This window comes from Dipteris shenzhenensis, chromosome 29 (genome assembly GCF_047967505.1).
Source record: "Dipteris shenzhenensis isolate YYH24624 ecotype China chromosome 29, Dip_SZ_1.0, whole genome shotgun sequence".
Lineage (NCBI taxonomy): Eukaryota > Viridiplantae > Streptophyta > Polypodiopsida > Gleicheniales > Dipteridaceae > Dipteris > Dipteris shenzhenensis.
This window is the reverse complement of record NC_141624.1, coordinates 3,857,329-3,880,279: the sequence shown is the minus strand read 5'-3', so window position 1 is coordinate 3,880,279 and position 22,951 is coordinate 3,857,329. Positions and strand designations below refer to the sequence as shown.

Below are 22,951 nucleotides of genomic sequence, written 5' to 3'. Positions count from 1 at the left end.
TTTCCGGTAGACAACACAAGCCTCTCCCTTGCCTTGCAGAAGTGTCCTACATCGTCAGTGTGGACAGCATCAAGGTCTCGGTACTAGTCGGCGTTGCCTCTCAGGTCTTTGGGTCTGCTATACGTGTGCATAGTGAGCTCTTTAGAAGCGCGTTCCGTGCTCTCTCGAAGAGTGTTCTTTGTATTTCTCAGTTCTCCAAGTATAAAGCAAATTCTCCCCTGATTGGGGGAGGGGGCCCTTAGTGGGTACAGGGACCCAATCAGTTGTCGACTCTACTCTCTCTCTACCCTCATCTCCTTTCTCTCTCTATGGTAAACAACGCTCACTATACGTGTGCATAGTGAGCTCTTTAGAAGCACATTCTGTGCTCTCTCGAAGAGTGTTCTTTGTATTTCTCAGCTCTCCAAGCATAAAGCAAATTCTCCTCTGATTGGGGAAGGGGGCCCTCAGTAGGTACAAGGACCCAATCGGTTGTCAACTCTACTCTCTCTCTACCCTCATCTCCTTTCTCTCTCTATGGTAAACAACGCTCATTCCTCGCTAAAGGTTTAAAGAAGGTCTTGCTGTGAATTACACGATCAGCTTACCGTTGCATGTTACAGAGAGAGAGACAGACAGACAGACAGAGAGACAGAGAACAGCTCTTACACAGAGGCACATGGGCACCACAGGCTGGTTTCTGATAGGCAGCATTCCACTCTTGACCATATCTTCACCCTATGGGACATCGTTGAGGAGGCAAGATCGAGATCCCAGAAAGTCTACGCATGCTTTGTAGACTTTTTGGAAGGCCTTTGACACAGCCCCACAAGCCCGCATGATTAAGAGACTCCGGGAGATGCAGATCCCAGGGGATATGTTCTAGGGGGATGAGCCTATATGAGTCAATGAGAGAGAGAGAGCACAAGCCCCTGGAGGCCTGTCAAATTGGATTGAGAGCACGATTAGAATGAAGCAAGGATGCCCCCTCTCACCGACACTCTGGGGGCTCTACATTGATGAGATCCACGATTTCCATCGATCGCCTAGAAGGGGAGCAATCCTTGCTTGCTGTTCTGATGATACTCATACTATCGTACGCAGATGATACTAATACTACTGTACACAGATGACATAGTCCTCATTTTCTCTTCAACAGTAGGCCTCCAGAGACACATAGAAGCCCTAGAGGTGTTTTGCAAAGAGAAACTTGACTGTCAACCTTGGCAAGACCAAGGTTATGATCTTCAACACCTCACGGCTAGTGCTTCACTGACACAGCTTTAGTTACTAGGGCGAGCCAGATGATCATGCAATCATGCACCTATCTAGGGGTAGTCTTCGCGGGCCAAGCATTCACAATGACTCGTGCAATGAAAGCATGGCTCACAGGAGGGCAAGAAGCTCTGGCCCGACTAGAGAGACAATGCTTTTAGGCACAATGCCAAGACCCAATGAAAGGGATGGCTATTTGACAGTTGTGAGGCTGACAGCCATGTATGCAGCGACCTTATGGGAGCGCAATCTATCGACGACCAACTGGCCGAGATTCGAGAGACTACAAGTGACTATGGGGTCCAGCATGTTTCGGAGTAAGCCCCTCAATCCCACATCTAATAGGCAGAGTTCGCTATGACACCACTTCATCTTGATGCCATCGTCCAAACAGTGGCATATCTCCATAGGGACTGAGGTAGGCATTAGAGTCTTCAAAACGACTAGCCGAGAGTGGGGTCAACACAGCTTGGTACACACGCACATCAAGATGGTTTGATAGTCAAGGCATACAAATGGACTACCTCCCCCCTTTTTAGTACAGCTTGGATGCCCCATCCCTCTAGATCCCATAAGATGAGATCAACCGTACCCTACAATCAGATCTACTCTAGCTCGATACATCACAGACTTTGGGGTGTGAACCATGAGTTCCCCACCAAGGTTATGTCTACCATGATCACTTCTTGAGGGTATCAAAGGATGGAGTGATTACCATGCCCCAGTATTTGGATATCACACACTGAGGATTGCCATCAGATAGATGCGGGTCTCGTCTCATCAGCTGAGAATTGAGGCAAGAAGAGCCACAGGCAGTGGTGGATCTATAAGCTATGCACATTGACTGAGGTAGAGACAAAGGAGCACTTCCTATGTACTTGCCCTGCCTACTATGCAATCCGAGGACAGAACTCTGTTTCTTTTAAGAGGGACATGAGTTTCGGGCCGCTCTCCCAGTTGATCCACTTCTAGGACCAAGTCCGCGTTGGCCTCTTCTAATGAGCTTCTAATAGAGATGCGGCAGCATAGAGAGACCTTATTGCACCAACTTGAACACCCCTACAAAACAGCAAACAATAGATGAGTCAGCATTAAACCAAAATGGGAAAAGGGGAGAGAGAGAGACAGAGAGAGAGAGAGTCAGAGAGAGAGAGAGAGTCAGAGAAGCACAAGAAGAAAGACAAGGCTCACCAGAAGCAATTAAAACTCGAGGATGTCAACAAACGTTTTAAATGCAACGGACTTGGAGTCAACAGCACAACGGTCCATAAGAATTCCACATTAGTAGCACCTACCTCAGCTATATCAACGGGTCAACATCAGCAGCGTCTACGAGAGGGTTCCATGTCGACCTCTTCCCCCGATAGTACGGAATTGTCACCAGAGGCATCACTCATGTCACCATCATCAGAGGTGACACGCACAGGCCCACTCTACTCATCCTTCGTCTCACCTCTCCCTCTTAGCCAGCCATCCCTCTCGGCTCCAACTAGAGTCACCTCACCACTGCCTCAGTCATCCTCGTACCTCGCTCCGTTTACTCTTTCGCCACCCACTATTCATCCCCACACTTCTGCATTTGTACCACGCCCTTTTCAGTTCCAGATCCCTCGAGGACCCGAGTTCCCACGAGCAGATCCGCCAGTCTTCTGGGAGCCCCTTCTCATAGAGGTACACAATATACGAGCGCAAGAGGTGAAGTTGACTTGCTTCGCATAGGAGCAGGCCCGCTGCACCCAAGAGTAGGCTCATGTTATATAGGAGCAAGCCCATGTCCGTGTTATACAGGAGCAGGCTCGGCTCATCCTGGGGCTCAAATAGGACATCTCGCAGCTCCGAGAGGTCACCGCCTTGCATACAGCCCGGAGGAGTACACCAATGGTAGAGGCACAGATTGCTAGTATGCAATCTGCAATCGAGGAGACATCTAGATGGGTGGATGTGGCCAAGCGTGAACCTGCAAAGGCAACAGTCTCGGCCACTCTCATGGAGCAGCACTAGAGAGCCATTTTGAGCTTGTTATTGTACTATCACCACTTTGTATTGGGTGGCTTATACTCGTTAAAAAGTAGTCCACATATGAAATCCTAAAGATCTTTTGCAAACACGTCTTCTTTATTAAAAGTTTTGCATCGTGATTCTTTTATTCATAGCACTTATGGTTTCTAAGTAATTGAAAAAAAAGTCATAAGAGTGCTCTCACTCAGACTTAACCAATGCATGAGATGATAAACTTCTTATGATTCATAAACTTCCTTTCTTGTATAACCATATACAACATCCCATCACAAGAAAGGAAGGCTCATGAGACTTTCAAACTTGTTATGGTTCATGAAGCTTCCTTTCTTGTATAACCATATACAACATCCCATCACAACAAGGGAAGTCTCATGAGTTAAAAGGAGTTTGATACTCTTTTGTTAAGACTAACACTAAGTGCGAAACATGAGTATACTTCTTATGATTGTTCTTTCGTATGCCCTAGCGGAAAGTAATATGAATTACCTTTCTTTATGGACTGTATGGATTGTCTTGCCATAAATATAATCTCAATGGCTACGTATCAAGGCTGACACCCTTCACGTATCTAGATTAAGATGCAAGGAAAAGATATTGATAACCAATAACTCACGTGTCATGATTTACATAGGTGAAAGTCCACTTTCACAAGGTGAAAGAGTGTTGATACACAAGTGTTAGATACAATGAGCAGATAAAAAAGATACTGATGTCAGGATGGATAGAGTGTGAACCTTATGTCTAGATGGACATGAACTAGTAAAGAATGATTCTTGACTAAGTTCCACCCTTTGCCTCTCTCTCCACGGGCCAAGATGCTAAGTATAATAACCGAAATGTAGAGTGACCCAAGATGGTGGTAAATCCACCTTATAGCTGAGTGTTGCTTAAAGAGGAACTAAGCTGTGCCATCTCAGTTGTAGTCCTAACAAAGGGAAGGTCATATGCATTCTTTTGTAGCGCTCGTACAACTTAGTATCCACCCATTCATACACACCCTTGTAATAGCCCATCCATCCTAAAAGCTCCTTCCATATTGCTTTCTTTCTAGCTAGAATAATGTGAGGGCTGAGCAGACTTGCTCTATCTATTCGAAACTAGCTAGACAGCATTGTGTCTCTTTGTACCTAGGTAATCCAATAATAAAATCCATACTTTCCAATTTGCTAAAAGGTTGTAGGATGGTACTCATAATCAACTTAGTATCCAACATTTACAAGTAGCTTTGTAACTACATTTTGCTTCATCTAATCAAGAGTGTTTTGATCTCTATATTCTGTCCATGACCCTTTCCTAGACAAGACCTTGGAATGAATGCTGTTAAACAATCTTCTTTGTTCATTGAACAATTCCACGAATTCGAACATAAAAGAATTGCCCTTTCATAAGAGCGATGTCTTTTAGTTTCCCAATGTCATGCATTAAAACTATCATAACATTTACAAAGACTGTGCTGGATAGTATCTCATGGACCCTTCCATCTCTCACATATTAGTATAACAAGTAATGGGTATGCCCTTAGACTAATGATGGTAACAATTGTATTGACACTTCGATAACAATAAATCCAAGCGAGGTGTAACACCAATACATAGGTCACACAGGCCACGTATGACGTGTCTCATGTCCCTATGGGACACATCACCAGATGTACTGAGGTCTTAGGCTTTAGTCTCACCCACGATGTCCTAATGTATAACGTTGAAAGTAATGAGTTATGTGGAAAGAGAATCATGCCAAGAACCTTCAGCTTTGGATTCACTTTGGTGAGAATAAAATTGTTTAAAGCATCACTAGAGTTTTGACGAGCCATTATATTGTTTATGTTTTGGATTCTCAATTGCAAACCTTAATCTTAAAAGTTTCATATGTACGTAGCGAACTCAGAGGAGAAATTACTCTCCATTAGGTTTCATATAATTTTGTGAAATAAATCCAACTCAACTCAACACATCATGAAAAATTCCTTCTCGATAACTTTCCTTCATAATTAGCAAGAATATGTGACACGTAGACGGCTTCACTTTTCAGAAGAATACGTATTTGTAGAGGTATTAATGGCCGAAGATAAGTTCTTGCTTCAGTGGACGACGAGGGACAAGTCTCAATAACAACCAGACTCTGCGAGGAAATGCATGTCTTTCTAGACAGAAGTCTTTTTATGCGCAAAAGACTCACTAAGATCGGGCAGATGATCAGGGGTTAAAGTCAAAATGAGGTAGACTCACAGCAAATTGCCTTGGGTCAAGCCAAGCCATCTTCGGAAACCTCTTCACTGCAATCCAACGATCGTTTTCCAAGCGTCCCTTAAAAACCATGTTGGGTGCCCTTTCGCCCCCCTCTGACACAATGTTCTCCTGACTAAAACCATTCGTTGCTGCTCTGAGTTGCTCTAAAGAAAACTCTTTAAATGGCGGCACTGTCTCGGCCTCACTAGGACGCGTGTTATCTGCAACGAACACTGCAAGTTACATCAGAGTTGCCTCGGGATCTCTCTGTGCATAGGCATCAGAGATCAGCGGTACATTAACAAAGTGGAGTGTCGAAATGATTTCACTCCATTACATTTGGACCCTCGAAGTTCACGAAACAAAAACTCAGAGAAAAAGATAATGAAGATAATTCAACATCTGAATGCAAATCCACGTAATCAGAGGCTCCTCCAAGTTATGGATTTCAGCTGACTGAAGTTCCAGTTTTGGCTTTACAACATCAGATCGTGTCACGGGCGAGCCAGCGAGTCGTGTAGAAGCAAAAAGAGCACAAAACAAAGGAGGGGGACCTGATTGCGGGCGCTCGGCGATGCGTGGTTTGCCATCGAAGGCCTGAGCGACGCGAAGCCGCGAAAAGCAGGCGCCCATTCCTGGAAATCGACGAGTCAAGGGGACAAGAAGGGGGGCATGGTGTGGGAGCTACCTATGGGAAGGGAGATGGGGGGGATGGTAATTGGTTGAAGCTTGAGGCGAAGATTGATGGGGAGGTGTGGGAGGGAAGGAGGAGGAGATCTAGGCAAAGCCAAAGCGAGAAAGGAAGGAAAGCTTGGACGTAAGGAGCTATGGCGATGGCGATGGAGAAGAAGAAGAGAGAGCTGTTTTGTGTTGTTGTTGTTGTTGCTGCTGCTGTGAAGCTGCTGACCACCGTGTCTTGCCAGCGTGTCGCTGCCCTCGCACGTGCCCCAACGCCCCCCTCCGCACGTGCCCCAACCGATGTCGAGGTCATGGTTTACACTTGCAGAGAATATGCAATGCAGCACAGCACAGCACAGCAGCAGTAGCTCCGCCAGTTTGGGGGTATTTGCCCACCTAAGCATCCCATTCCCTCGGGAGAAGAACACCTTCTGCCTTTCAACATAGACCACAGGCCGTGTCCCCATCATAGTTGGGATCGTGTGTGTATTTGTGTATTCGCCCAACAAAAAGTGCATCCAAGAGACGTCGATCGAGCAACAAAAGAAGATTGAGCAGGTGGAGCATAAAACTGGCGGAGTAATTGTGACAGCTCCGACTAAGAGACGTCAGCTCTCCGGATACTAGCCCCTCTCAAACCATTTCCATTAAACCCCCTCTTGCTTCAAGTTGATCACCAAGACAAGAATGCCACTGAGTCTCAATGGCAAATTTTGAGGGAAAATATGGTTCATGTTGCCAAGGCCTTGGATTACCTTGCTAACTGCCGCTCGCACCCTCCCCTAGTACTCGATCATAATTTATTTCTTCAAGCACAAAACAGAGATGAGCTGACATGGTTCTTTGAGGCGCACAAGGTTAGTCTCTCTCTCTCTCTCTCTCTCTCTCTCTCTCTCTCTCTCTCTCTCTCTCTCTCTCTCTCTCTCTCTCTCTCTCTCTCTCTCTCTCTCTCTCTCTCTCTCTCTCTCTCTCTCTCTCTCTCTCTCTCTCTCTCTCTCTCTCTGCGTGTGTGTACGTGCGCATGTGCGTGTGTGCATGTGTGTGTGTGCATGCATGTGTGGGGGGCACCTTGCAAAGAATGCAATAGCATTCAAAGGTATTGAATTGACTATGTTTAAATCACCTAACTACGCTACATTGTGTGTTTGTGTGTTCTAATATGCTCCAGGTGCGTCTTAACAATTACACACGAGTGTGATGTAAGATGGCCCCTTCCAACCTCCACAACTTTAGTACTAAGGTGCACCCAAGCCTATCATGTTTTAGCTTACTCAATCCACAGACATAGATGTGTGGGCATTGGGTTGGGAAGTTGCAAACAGGGGCTAGGGAACTATGATAAATGCACGTAGCCAAACTAAGAGCATAAGTGTTTGGACATATTGAATGGCAAAAACTTAATTCATCAATCTTACCATCACTAAAGTAGAGCAACAAGAGCATATGTAAGGTTGTGCAACTCAACACATCGCATGCCCTTAGTCATAATGCATGGAGCCAGTTGCATTCTACCATGTTGGTTGAACCTACCCATCCTAAACACGAGAGCAATGATACCTAGAACTACCCATTAATATCATAATGTCAATTGACAATTATTACCACCTATGCAACATGACTAGTATAACTAACCCTACACGTCCCACGATATCTTGCACAACACATGCACATCATAGCAAACCTTCTGCTACACATACAGTGCCCATCGGGCATATAATTTAGTAGAAAAGACATGACAATTTCTTGTCTTGTACAAGGTGTAGTATGCCATCATTGTCATTGCCTCCACATGGCGCTTCTATATCCTCAATGATGGTCGCATAATATGTGGAGTCACTACAATGGCTTGTGTCTTCCTATATTATCAAGTACACATAGCTACCTATCAGCCTCAAGTTTGGATCTAAAAATGTTTGTGTAATAGTTGAAGACTAACAAATGATGGCATAATGGCTACCGAGCATTATAAGTTATCCATACCGCTACCACCCAGCCCCACCAAAACTAGTATGAAAGGTGTTTCCTCAAACCTTGCCCGTTGGCCTTAGGAACACCTACAACTTGTTTCTTAGTCTTGTTTTCGTAGATCCTCCGTCTCAAACCTCCATGCACCATTTTGCCCCAAAGCAAAGCAACTAGTTCAAAATCTCCACCCAATGTCCAAGGCCCAACTGCTTTCCAAGTGCAATAGGTATAACCATCCCAGAAACAACCCAAAGCAAAGCTTCCCATGTGCTTGCTATTATAAAACAATTGGCATTTGTAACATTTACTTCATGAGTTGTCCATTTAAGATGTTAATGAGCACTAAAGGCATTCAAATATTTTACAAGATGTCAAATGAGTCGCCGATGTTTCCATTCTACTCCTTCGTCAAACAAAATTATGTATTATTGGCTTCGTCTCCATTTACTATTCGTGTTAAGTGAAGTGTCAAATGTGAATGGACTCCACCTCATAGGCTCCTTTAAAAGAAAGCACTTTGGGTAAAAAGGTGTGGATTTGTCGACCAAATTAGTATTAAGAATATGCAAAGTTATGAAAAGCTTTTGCCCCACCAATGAATTTAGACAATGAGTTTTACTCTCTTATAGATTGGAGAAGTGGAAGTTCTTGTATAGCATTCTTAAGAGAGAGCATCATTCTTAACATGGTTATGAAAGCCCATTGGTTTGGCCTTAATTACAAAAATCCAGCTCATTGTCCCTTTTGACATTGGAGTCGTCCTTGCACATCTCTTCAAAAATCCCATCATCTCCCCACCAAGCAAGGCAAAATGACAACTAAGAATAAACAAGTAGGGCTTGCATATTTTTGCTTTAATAAGCCTTGCATTATATAAGTCCCCACCTCTTTCTTTTGCATGGAGCTTTATCCTTTCTTTGTACTTGCAATGAATATAAAAATCTATCCTTTGAGCACTTAGACCATACACTATCGTTGTGAGGCTTGTGAGGAATCATTTGTGAAATCAAGTTAAACAAAAATTGAAGTCAAAGGTTACAAACAACATGTAAAGAGTCTATAGCCCAATTTGAAAGCACCATAATTAAAATGGAGGTACAAGGTCTTCATGACTTCACATACATAAATGGGACATAGTATTAACAAGTTTGCATTATACATTACCCTTGGTCACCAATAAATAGCTTTCCATGACACATCAAACTTCAGCATTTCTCTTGCATTATTTTTTTAATTGGTTGCCTTCCAAGATCAATGAATGATGTGACTAGTTTTAATTATGTATTTCTGAAACAATGCAAAAATATTTGTCTTTGTCTTTATACAACATTTTTGCATCACTTGTACTCACTGTGCAACACAACTCAATAAATACTTAAAATAAAATTATTGAAAAAATATTAATTAAGAATTATTCAAATTAGTTTAAATAGCAAATTAGACAAAAATAAAATTGCTCTTAAAAGACTAACGTGATTTAAAAGATATTCTTGTTATAACAAAGTAAAAATTCTAAATGTTTCTCAATATTTTTATTTCAAGAATATCCTGAGTTGTGTTGCACCTTGATTTAAGGAACAAGTTGTGTTTCACCCCAAGTTTGCTCAGGTAAGAGGTTGGCTCTAGGTTTTAATGGATTAAAGCACAAGTTGTTGCATAAATCATCAAAATGTCTTAATTTGAGCACAAGGCTATGTTGCACACAAATTGGGTGCAATGCAACCTAATGCTCAAATCTTAGATTTCAAAAGTTTGGTCTATTTGATACAAAAACTTTTGGTTGGGGGTTTGGGGTTTAGGGTTTAGGGTTTATGGTGTAGGGTAGACTCTAGACCTTTAAGATAAATTGAAACACATGTTGCTCAAATCATCAAAATCTATTGATTTGAGCAAGAGGTATTGTTGTACTCCAACTTGTTGCTTGAGCAACACCTAGGGTGCAACTTGTTTGCTCAAATCTCATAAGTTTTAAGATGTTGCCAGATCTGAATTTCTTTGTCAATTCAACATAGAAAACACGTTGCCAAAATGAATTTCTCTGTCAATTCAATACAAAAAACTAGGGTTTTGGGTTTTTAAAAACTCTACAGCCTTATGATAAATTGAAATGCATCTTGTTGCTCAAATCATCAAGATCTCTTTATGTGAGCAAGAGGTTTGAGAAAATTGTGTGAGTAGCTAGTTTGGTGCATCACAACCTGTTACTTGAATGATATAATTTAAAAAATTTGGTAAGAAATTTAGGGTATTTCAAAACATGCTGCAATATTATTCTTATTTTTCCTCTTTATACAATAATTAGATTAGGGATATTAAAGCTCTAGAACCCTATGACAATAAATCTTGGGAAGCAATAACTTCTATTTTTTATTTCCATGGCTAGTTTGAGGGTGTGGTTACTTTGTCTCTATCCCACCAGCATGTGTCATTTTCAATATTGTGGTAAGAGAAGATGTGTGCTTATAATTACCATTATAATCTACCTTGAAGTACTATTAAAATAGTATGCACATGGAGATTTTAAAAAATTGGCAGATTTTGTTCAATGTGAGATTATGGATATCCAAAGCAGAGATAACCCTTTAGGATCAAGATGAAATCATTTCAAAGACTTGCCTTCATGATATCATACAAACTTATCTTGAGGAAGAAAAAGTTGGGATGTTGTTTTGGTTTGGACAAGTTTTACCACCTAGAAAATTCAAGGGCTATGTTTAAAATATACTCTGTATGATAGCGATAATTTAAGTTGACATGTTAAGGCATCAATCAAAGTGGAATGGATAGCACCTCACACTTTTATAGGTTCATAATACTGTCATGTGGGGGCTAGCTTTCTTGACATCACATTTGCCTAAGATAGTTTCCGTCAATCTGATGGAAGACACTTGAATGTATAAAAGAAGAAGACAAAAGGACACTAGATTTGAAAATTATAGTTCTATTGAAGAGCAATGTAGTCATGTGGTCTTAGGTACTTGGGACACTTAAAGTATAAATTGTAGTGTTACTATTGTCATTGAAACAATTGCTTCTGTAGAAAGTGAGTTGAACAAGCTTATTAGTATAAAAGACTTACCTTTTGTGAGAAGAACAATATGAGATCATAAGGAAAATAAATGAAAAGGCTAGTGGGATAAGTGATGCAAGTATAGGAATTGATGATATTAATGATATTGGTCACGATGTTCTTAGTATATTGTAGGACACAAATGGTAGAACTCGTATCTGTGATGTTGGTTATGATGTCTCACTGGAGTAGAGGAAAGAGATGGCATAGTACCTCTTGTCATGGTGGTCATGGTGTTTTCACTAGAGGGGAGGATATAGATGGCAAAATGCCTATTTATGATGTTTGTCATGATGTTCTCACTGGAGTGGAGAATATAGATGGTAGAACATGTAACTACGAGGGAGAATCAATTCACCTCATAACCAATCAGGGTCTTTTGGTGATTGATCGACTTTAGGAAACTTGTCTACAAGATTGCCATTTCCAAATTTTATAAGACATCAAATATTCGTTATTAAGACTCCTCAACCTTTGACTTTCATATGAAAATTCATGGAAATTCATTCGAAGGATAATGGTCTCACAAGTGGGAAACAAAGCATTTAGGTAGTGGTGAAAGACAAAGTGGTTTATAAAGTTTATGGAACTGAGATGGAGCTACTTGCAAGTTTCAATACAAAGAAGCACTAAAGTGCAACCACAAAGTTAAAATCAAATCCTTGAAGACAATGCACTACCACAACCTCACCTTCAATAAATAGTGCAAGATAGAAATCTAGTATGCTAACATATCTTTCCTCTAGGAATGACAAGAAAAGTTATGCTAGTGATTATTAACAAAACTTTAGAAGAGCAAAAAAGAAAGCATAATTCCAAGTTCAACCTTATATGAAATTTATTGTGGACAATTTTACAATGCCAAAATACCATCAAAGCAAAGTCACAAAACATAAAGACTTGACATAGATGAAAGGCTTGCAAGATTTCATTTCTAGAAATATGATGTTGAAGTACCTTGAGTTGCCAGTCAAATGCAGCCCTTGTTGAATATCTAAAAGGACAAGAGGATTTGTCGAGCATAGAATACTTAAATTATTTTAGCAAGAACATGAGATATACCATAATAGATATGGAAGAAGCTAAGAAATGTCTTTTACTTTAAGATTTTGTGGTACAAAGAGTGATACCAAAGTTTGTACCATCAACAAAATCCTAAAGGGATTTTTTGTTGTAGTTTGGACACTTGATCTATTATCTTAGCTTTGTGGTACAAATCAAAACACTCTCTTTCAATGCCCTATTCTAGCTAACCAAACCACTTGCTTGGGTCTCACTGTACATCTTGAAGGGGCGTCCCCCCCATAGCCAAAGGTACAATACAACATCTATCTTCAATGCATGATAGTTACTTAATGTGGGTGTTATTGAGTAAACATTGCAATACAAATTTTATAAGTTTCCAATGAACTTAAACTAGATGTAATTATGAGGATATTAATTAGCAAAGAAGACAGAACACCCAAGATTTGATGGAAGGAACCTAAGTTAAAGCTTCCCTCTTGCTAGACACTCTTCGCCCCCTCCTACCTTTGCTTCAACCCCTTTTCTTATGCCTATCCTCTCTCCCAATTCCCCTCCTTGTTTTTATCCTCCTCCCTTGCCTTTGGTGCACCCTCCCCTTACGTTTGGTGCACCATTGGGAGGATTTGATAAGGCTTTAGCTACCTCATGGGTCATTGAAGCAGCTTTGCAGTAGCTACTTTGATTACAGCTACCCCTATGGGTAGCCAATTGAAGCCCGGGCCACTCTTAGTGGTGGCAACCTCTAGACGGGAGGTTTTCCTATTCTCCCCCTAAGCCACCTTCTGTGGTGGGCTCCTTTAGCAGGGTGACTCATTTATCCAATAGCCACCTTGGTAGTTGGCCATTTTCTGGCAGCCAAGGATGGTTGGTTCCTTCGCCACCATTGGTCCCTTTCTCAAGGGGGCCTATTGTAAAAGGAGCCTCTCAACCCTCTACTATGCACTCTAGTTTCAGAGGTGTTTGAGGTCCAATATGGTTTTCTCAAGCTCTTATTGGTGTTGTACTTATGATTGGGAGCGGGTTCATAGCTACCTTTCTTTCTTGGTCTAGTTGTCGCCTCTTTTTTAGAGCTTTTGGTAGTAGTATTTGAGGGCTTAAGCATTCATACCTTTGCTGAGAGCTCTCTTTTCTTGTTGGTTTTTGTTAGTAAGCCTGTGGAGGTTTGTTGAGAGGGTCTCAATCCTCTCTTAGCCTCCTCTTTTTTTCTTTTTCTTTTCTTTTGGTAGCACAACGTTAGTGCTTATTCCTTCTAAAGAATGAATCTTGGTGATGATCATTGGTCTAACGAGAGGGGCTCACATGGAAGCACCCTCAACTCCCCAATACATTAGGGTTTTCCTCTCTCCAAAAGGCAAGCACCACGTGAACAAAATAGTCTAGTCACTTCAAGACAGAGTAGTGGTGGGCATGATAGGGATCCAAGTGCATGATTGAATTCAGGCAAGCTTACCACTAGAGGATGATCACATCTAAGAGGTTACCACCTATGGAAGAGGAGCCTTCCTTCTCCATTTGAGCCCCCTTGACACCACCCAATCACTTGTGGAGCAAAGCCACCTCCTATTGGGCCCACATCTTGATTACCTCCTATTAGGCCCACATCTTGATTATTTCATTCCCTGGTACCACAGGTTTAGAGTCAACGACATGGATTCAATACACTATATGCCTCACTTCCTAGTGAATCTTCACTTTTCAAGGCTCCCAAAGGAGTATCAACCCATCATTCACTCCATTAGGAGAGAAATTGGCATAGTGGTGGAGTTACCACCTCAGACGACAATGACATTTTTATTACACAATGGAGTCCCTTGACTCAGGCTAATAGTTGAGCTCCCATAGATTTTTCCGGAAGAGGTCTTTATGAGACCCTTGATGGCGGAGAGTTCAAGTAATGTTGAGATCTCATGGCTACTAGGCCAGTGCTTTGGTGTAGGTAGATGGGCCACTTGGCTTGTGCGTGAGGAGGAGTCTGAGTAAGGGTCCCCCATAGCCTCACCAAGAGCACAGAGCTGCTTGCCTAGAGAGAGCATTGCATAGTCCAAGGCAACAGATGGAGTCCCAAACACCTTGGGTAGAGCCATTTAGAGGAGCATGGACTAGGGTGAAGTGCAAGAAGCCTAGCAAGTAGGCCACAAACGATGTGCTAAACTCCATGAGCATGTAAGGGTAGAGCATACGTCAACCCCCCAATCCTAAGGGAAGCAATCAAAGGGTGCCTTAGCAAAATGCCCCCATACCTCAAAGGAGGAGATTTTTTTTAATGTTCAAGAAGACCCCCCCAGTATAGAGATAGAGTACCAAAGAGCTAGCCTACTAGTAGGATTTGGGGGGGCCCTTAACTTGGCAGCCACTATTCTCGTATTTCCCTCCCCCTGATTGTCCCTACCTCCTTGCAAGATCTCCCTCCCCCCCTCATCCCCCCTATCTTCTTCTTCCCCCCTCTAGTTGCCACTCTCACTAAACGTGCCCCTTTTGCTAGCTCTCCACCTCTCTCTTATGCTCTTCCCACTACAATAGCATCAGTTGCTACTTCTTCCTCCTAAACGTGGCCTTGACTAATAAATCCCCTAAGCAAGGATTGAATTGAGTCTTCTCCTCCCCCTCATGCTGTAGCATCCTTATCATGGTTGTAGTCCTCTCGCTCTCATCTTAACACTCTGCCTCCTCATAAAAGTCAGCTTTAGGTGGCTTGTTCTCCTAGCTTCCAAGTCCAAAGCCCCACCTTGGGTAACCCTTGCCGAGGGAATTCTGGAGGATCAAACCATGGAACTACCTACAGATACCGCCCCTCCCCACAAACGGGGCTCAATTTGAGTGGTTGGTTCTCGCACTCGCCTTTCTAGGGCTTTAACTTTGCCTCTATAGGAGAGGCGAAGTAGACCCCCCAACTTTAATCGATTGTATAATGAAAGAGAAGATGTTCCATATGTTGGTTGAGTGGATAGGCCCATAGGGGATTGGGCTTTGGATCATCCATGGTGACACTACAACTTTTTAGCTTAGGTTCTTTGGAAGGAGGCCAGGCATAGGCTTCACAATCAATGTAGTTCGCTTGGGACAACAAGAGGTTCAATTCACACAGATTACACATTGATCACACTTCACTAGTGTGCAGCCAAGTTGGGGTTAGAGGTATCTTTCCTGATGGAATAGGCCCTCAAGATAGGCATGCAACTTGTCATGCCTCTAGTATGGCGATGCACAAATGCAGATTAATCCCTTGGCAATCCCCCTTAAAAAATGCAGAAGTCCAATGCGGTGGTGCAAGCTCCTACTCATAAGCGAGCCATGTTCTCCCAAGCCTCCTCCCTGTGAACTAGACCATAGCGATAGAAGCCTTAGTACCTTATACACAACCAAAAGTTACAAAGGGTTGTGGAACTTTCTCTTGATTCATGAGCATATGTCTTCAGTATGAGATGTCGGATGTTGGCACCATCTCCTACCAAGGAGAGGTCTGACGGTATGGTCCGTAGTAGTAGGGAGAAGTGGAGAGGTTTGTATCTTAGTCTCACCCGCAGTATAGCAATGGATATTAATGATCAAGGGGGGCTGGTCAAAGGTAGGGCATTTTGGATTGGTATTGATTCAAGCGACTCCAATATAGGCATCTTGAATGTCTACACCCCTGGTTGTAGGCAACACCCCCCTGTGTTTTGGAGGTTGCTGATGGAGAGTCTCTTGGATTTTTGGAGGCCACTTCTATATGACAAGTAGGGTGGAGTGTCTTTCTGAAAGATGTAGCAGTTGAGAGGAGTCATTATTATTTTCATGATTTGTGGCAAGGAACCCTGGCACAAGGTGGAATTCTTTAGACTTCCAAAAAGCCTCCATTTATTTTTTGGGTAACATCAGCATGATGGAATCTTAGAGAGGCTAGAAAAGTTTTTTTTGGGGGTTTGGGCAATGCACAAGGGAGGAGCTATGGGCATTATCGTAGGCACCATAATGTATAACCATTCATCAATGCTTTTGTACCTAGCCAAATCATGGGCTTCCCTAGTGGGACAATGGCCAAGCAAGGTCTTTTTAGATATGGAGATGGCTCCCTTTGGACAAGGAGGATAGGGAACATGCACTTTTGCATCTAAAGGTGGATGACACATGGATTAGATCAATGCAATGATTCCAGACTCTTGGTGGGAGCATTGGTCTGGTCAAATTTTAAGGACCAAACTGCCTCTTAGGGTGTAATTCCTCCAACTGGCACATGCTTTCTACCATCGTATACACTATAGGATGGGGACGGGGGGCCTCTTATTACTAGGTGAGATAGAGAGGCACAATTGGGATGAGGAGGTTTTGGATGGGATTGTATGGAAGAGGATCAAGATGGTGGCAATGCTGGACTATCGACTTAGACATGGTACTTTCAGATTGGGAAAGAGCACGATGGCAACTTTGGTTATCGCAATGTCAACCTCCCTAAGACATTCAATGGATCCCAAGGGAGTGGTTTTGGCCTACTTAAGTAGGGCATGTTAAGAGACCACGCTCGACATCATGTGATTACATGTGCATAGCACTAACATATATAGAGTGCTATAAAGGAAAGGGTTAGATGCCCTAACCCTAACCCTACATGGGTTTGTATATATTCTACATTTTCAACTAAATCTAGTGTACAGTTAGTCAATTGTGGTGTGCTCTCTCTAGCCGTGCCCTCGCTCTCATCTCCACTCTTCTCCTCTCCCCTCTTCATATTTTGTCATGGTATTAGAGCTCCCTTGCCTTTGGTTAAGGCATTGCGATCCAGATGAGAGAGAGTGATGGAGATCAAGAGATTGAGAGTTCTTGAGTGTACTCTTTCGTGAGAGACTTTCGTTCATGTGAGAGGAATTTTTCACTCATTAGAGAAATTTCCATCCATACATTTCCATTCTTCAGAGACTTCGTGAGAATTCATTTTAGTTTATTCCATTGAGTGAGAGAGAGATTTGTGAGTTCTTCTTCCATTCATTTCAATCGTGAGAAATTCAAGAGAAAGAGACTAGTCTATGCCTTCTATTCTCTACAATACTCCCCAACTAGTGACTTCTACAACTAAAACGACATATATAGCTGCATGAGTGTCCTATATCGACCTCCCCATAGAGCCCAAAGCAAGGCGAGAGCTCAGCTGCATACTACAAGCCTCTGATAGCAGCAAGGCTCTAAGGTGATCACAACAAGTGGCTTTCTACACAAGGATGGCTCGGCTTCTACAATCGAAGCCACTCCATAGCAAGTCGCGGGCGACATAGTCCATAGCTGCTCAACCAATAAGCTCATCGCCATGCTCCTACTTTACCTCCAAGTCCTTCTGCCATCAACGGCCGCTCCAACCTACTCCAACAAATTGCCATGAGCAACGACTTCAACAGTTTTGACGCCGACTCGTTTAATATTGAGCTTCATTTGTCACCATGCCATGGAATTCACAAACCTTTGATCTAAGGTTTGGTAAATTGCCACATAGAAGATAAGCTAACCTAGGTTAGGTTAAGCTTTAACCTTGGTTTGGTTAAATTAGATCATAGTCACAATTGTGATATGTGGCAAAGAGGGACGATCATCCTTATCCTTAACCTCACCACACACTAAGGTGTGGTTAGCCAACAAACACGTGGCATAGTACCACATCAGCAATCAAAATCAGCAAAGACAATCATTCCAATCGAGGAAGATTCCAAGGATGAGAGAATGCATCCACCAATGTATCAAACATTCGGTGCAACTATTGTCATAAGTTTGAACACTATGAAAGAGATTTCCACAAGAAGCAGTACGACCAAGGCGGTCAATCCATTAGCAATCAAGGGAATTTTTGCAAAAGAGCAAATTGTCATGGTGGACATTATAGTCACAGTCATTATGCAAATGAACATGGGAATATGTTTCTTGCAAACAAGGAAATGCATAAGACTGATACAGTGTATCTAGACATTGATTGCAATTCAAAAGAGGATTTCAGTTATCAAGTTGACCAAGTCAAGATCCTTAGTACATTAACAGCGGTGCATCATCTCATATGACAAATCATCAAGAATGGTTCACAAAGATGAAACCATTAGAAGGTCAGAAGAATGTCATCTACATGGCAGATAATACACCGAATCTAGTTCAAGGGAGATGCATTATCTCCATGAACAATTTGACTAGTATGAAAGGATTGGTGAAAGATGTACTCTATGTTTTGAAGCTCAACAAGAGCCTCTTGATAGTAGGCCAAATGACGAAACACAACTACCGAGTCATCTTCGATGCAAATGAATGCATTATCAAAGACAAATCTAGAGGATTTCAGCTAGTAGTACAAGGAGTCAAGGAAGGACGCTTGTACAGAATGCTAGCTACAGTACTAGATTTGTATGCCATGTCAGCTCAACCACAACAAATGCCAATATCCATAAAATGACACAAGAGATATGGTCATGTTAATTTAAAGAGCTTGATAGATCTCAGGAATCAGAATATGGCAATTGGGATTCCTGAGCTGCTACAATTTCTTGGAAAAGTTTGCAAAGCATGCTGCTTCGGCAAACGAAAGAGAACCAATTAAAGCACCACTCGAGCAAGAGGTATTCTTGATTTGATACATACAGATGCATGCTATTATGCCCTAACCCACAACATCAATGGCTCACTTTACTACTTAGCTTTCATTGAGACAACTACAACAGATATTGTTGGGTCTATTTTCTAAAAGAGAAATTTGAAGTCTTTTCCAGATTTTAAGAATTCAAAGCCATGGTAGAAAACCAGACAGGCAAAAAGATCAGATAAAGGAGGTGAATACATGTCTTCAGCATTCATAACTTTTGCAAAAGTCATGACATTTGAAGACAAATCACTTGTGTAGATACTCCTCAACAGAATGCAAGAGTTGAAAGGAAGAATGGTACTTTCGCAGACAGTGCTAGAGCAATGCTTAGTGAGAAGCATCTTCTGAATCAATATTGGGTAGAAGCAATAGCCACTACAAACTACTTGCTTAATGAGCTTCCTATCGAATTGATTCAGGGTCTGACACCTTATGAAGCATTCACTGGGCACAAGCCACACATTGGGCATCTCCCCATATTTGGTTGCATAGCATATGCCCACATACAAGATGATCATCCCAAGAAATCAGATGCGAAGTCACATAAATACATCATGGTTGGCTACAGTGAAGAAAGCAAAGCATACAAGTTGTATGATCCCATCAACTGCAAGGTCATTATCTCCAGAGCTATAATCTTCGATGAGGAATCAAAATGGAAGATCTCAAATACACAGGAAATAGACACACTGATTTCACAGTCACCTGTAGAAAAGGTTGATGAAGAAGAGCAAAAATTGCTAGAAACACCCTGAGATGAACCACATTTGTTATGCAGTAAGTTCACTAGCATAGTTTATGACAAATCCAAAATAGTCTCACTAGAATGCAACCAAAAGAGTCTTGAGATACATCAAAGGTACAAAGACAGTTTGGAATAGAATAGAGAGGAAGTCATCCAAGGTTGTATGGATACTGTGGCAGTGTGCTGGAGATCACGAGACCACCAAGAGATCCACACAGGGATATGCATTTTCCCTTGGTCAAGGTGCTATATCATGGTTGTTTAACAAATAGCCAACTGCTTCGTTGTCTTTTACTAAAGAAGCATATAGGGTACTCACTACAGGTGCATGTGAGGCTATATGGCTTAGGAGACTATTGTTAGAAACATATTACTTTGATGAGTCAAAGCCAACAATAATATAATCAATCAGCTCAAGCATTGGCCAAGAATCTAGTATATCACTTCAGTACAAAGCACATTGATGTCAGAGAGAGCACTTCATCAGAGAAAGAGTATTACTTGGTGACACCACACTATAACATTGTGATAGCAAAGAGAATATTGCAGACATATTTACCAAACCACTTGATAAAGAGCTTTTCAAGAAACACCGCGAGTCTTGGTTTGACACAGAGGAAGGGCATTCCCATTAAAGGGGTGTGATGGAATGTAATGCTCAGTCCTTCTTCAATTCCCCATAATCATCATCTTGAGGTAAGGCCTACTTCATGATGTGGATCTTGAGGGAAGGTATCGAGAGACCACACTCAACATCATGTGATTACATGTGCATAGCACTAACACATATAAAGTGCTATAAAGAAAAGGGTTAGATGCCCTAACCCTAACCCTAAATGGGTTTGTATATATTCTATATTTTCAACTAAATCTAGTGTACAGTTAATCATTTGTGGTGTGCTCTCTAGCTGTGCCCTCTCTCCTCGTCTCCACTCTTCTCCTCTCCCCTCTTCATATTTTGTGAGGGCACACATAGAGAGTGGAGTAGGTGCCCTTTTTCTCTTATAAGAACATGCATTGGTTGTCACTTGTAGCTTGAGGTTGTAGTGTGAACCCCCTCCAGGAAGCATCATTGGGTTGATTAGGAGGTCCCTCATGAGGCCATCTCTCATTTTTTGTCACATCTTTGGACCACAACCTGAGACCACGAAAGATTCCATACTTCTTTTGGATTGTGGATCATGAAGTCCTTCCCATCTACACATCTGCTCATGTGGCATGGTTAAAGTAGACGTGGGTGGATGGTAGTTGCCTCATTAGAGCATAGCGTTTGGGGGGCAATGTCTAGCATTTAGGTCTCCCATTGCACTTTGGTGATGGGAGGACATCAAGTTCCTCTGGCAGCCACTCTTACCACCATCTAGTAGGATCTCAACTATACCATCTACATCATTTGGGAGCAAAAGACTTCACATTCAAGAGTGAGGGTAAAAGGTGGGAGCATTTCTGCAAGGGATGGCTTGCATGCATTTCTGTATCCTCACCACAAGAGGTATACACCAAATGTATAGTCTGCCACCTTGCTTGCTATCTCATGTTCTGAAGAGTGTGCTGGGTACTTTGGAAATAGGTGGTTTCTCTTGTGCAACAACCAAGTCTTGCAATATCGAGCTCCACTCGTGATATGCCAAGGTGACCGTTGTGCATTTATGTCACTGACTTGTTAGCTACAGATGCGGTTGGTAAACCGCCCATGAATAATAGCTGGATGACAGCTATCCTTATGTACTCTAGTTCGTGGCTCAATTAGTATGCCACCTTAGTTAGCTGAGTTTGGTTTGAGACCCACATATAGGGTTCTTCTATTTCTTTATACTAGAGTTCTTTTGGCTTTCACAACTAAGAAGAGAAAAACTATTTTCAGCCTCCACCTTTGTGTGTATTCCCCCATTGTGTATGTGAGAAAGCTGCAAGTGAGACTCCTTCCTTCTCTCCCACTATCTTCACATGGTATCAGAGCCTGGTTCGTGGTAAGGAGCTCAAGAAAGCAAACCAAGTTCGTGGTGTCCTAGTAAGAAGACCAGTGTTGCTTTCTTTTTTCGAGTTTGGGAGCAAATCTCTGCAAGTAGCACAGCCGAAAAGTGCAAGAGTGCATTGTCTCAAATTGAGACGCCCTTCGCGGTGTGGCAAGAGGGCAATATATGCTGCGGGACAGGGCAAACCTTGAGTGACTTTATTTTTCTGATTTGAGGCCATTTCGGGGCCCATTTTGGAGGCGGAAGTTCTCCGCAAGCACTGAGAAAAAGGCCCTGTTTTTGCTATGCGACCACCTGTTTTTAATATGCGACCACTACTTTGTAGGTCGGTTAAAAGTTGCCATAGAAAGTGCATCATATGCCTATGCACAGAGATACTGGGAGTTACGGAATCATCCTTATTGCCTGTTGATGCAAAATCATCACTAGGAAGTGACTGTGTGGTAAAATACCACTTTCGTTAGTTTTGTAGATTTGCCCGTGTGAGGCAGAAGCTGTTTTTTTTTTGCACTAACAGAATATTTTGTAGTGTTCTATAATGGCATCTGATTCTCTTTCACAGATTGTCACTGAAAAGCTTGATAAGAACAACTTCCAAGCATGGAAGTTTAGAATGACGAATTTCCTTATGGGCAAAGGCTATTGGGAGTTCATTACAGGAAATGAAGAAGAACAAGTTCTTCCTAATGTTCCCAATCAACAGGAAATGCAAGCATTTAAAGGATGGCATGAGAGAGCCCAAAAAGTTATGTACTGGTTGTCTATCAGTATTTCAGATTCTATGATTGTGCATATTCAGGATGCAAGTACACCAAAGGAGGCATGGGATACTTTGGCAAAAATGTACAACACAAATACGCAAGCCAAGAAAATGCAACTCAAGCAGGAGTTGCATAATGTGCAGAGAGAAAATATGAGCATCAATGACTACCACATGAAGGTGAAGAAAATTGCAGATGCACTTGCTTCCATTGGGTCGCTAGTGGAAGATGATGATCTAGTTTCTGTGACCTTGAATGGTCTAAGAAAGGATTATGCATAGTTCCGGACATCCATTGCCGTCCGTGAAAAATTTCTTGATTTTGAGGAGTTGTTTGCTCTTCTAATTTCTGAAGAGCAGAAAAATGGTGGTGCATCTTCTTCAGGAGGAACTTTAAAAGAAACTGTCTTCTACTCAAATGCTGGAAGAGGTAGAGGCAGAGGTAGAGGAGGGTGATCTGGAGGCCATGGTAGAAATCAGAATATGCAGTAAACTCAAGAAAGAAAACTAGTCCTATGGAGGAGGACGTGGTAACTCTAGAGGCAAGGGGAGCCAAAGAGGTCGTGGTGGATGGCAGAGAGGCCAAAATGCAAACAACAATGTTAAATGCTACTATTGTGGTAAAATGGGTCATATGGCTAAAG

At 42.2% G+C, this 22,951-nt stretch overlaps 1 protein-coding gene across 1 annotated transcript in view; it reads right to left on the bottom strand.

The window, feature by feature from the left end:
- The window catches only part of LOC147882325 (serine/threonine-protein kinase BSK1-like), a 173,685-nt gene extending 167,363 nt beyond the window's left edge, over positions 1 to 6,322 (bottom strand). The window contains exons 1-2 of the mRNA XM_087400973.1: positions 6,056 to 6,322; positions 5,502 to 5,722 (exon numbers count right to left, since the gene is read on the bottom strand). Coding sequence (XP_087257099.1) covers positions 5,502 to 5,722; positions 6,056 to 6,134 — 300 coding nt within the window. The 5' untranslated portion in view covers positions 6,135 to 6,322. The remainder of the gene's footprint in view (positions 1 to 5,501; positions 5,723 to 6,055) is intronic.
- Between the last annotated feature and the right edge of the window lie 16,629 nt (positions 6,323 to 22,951).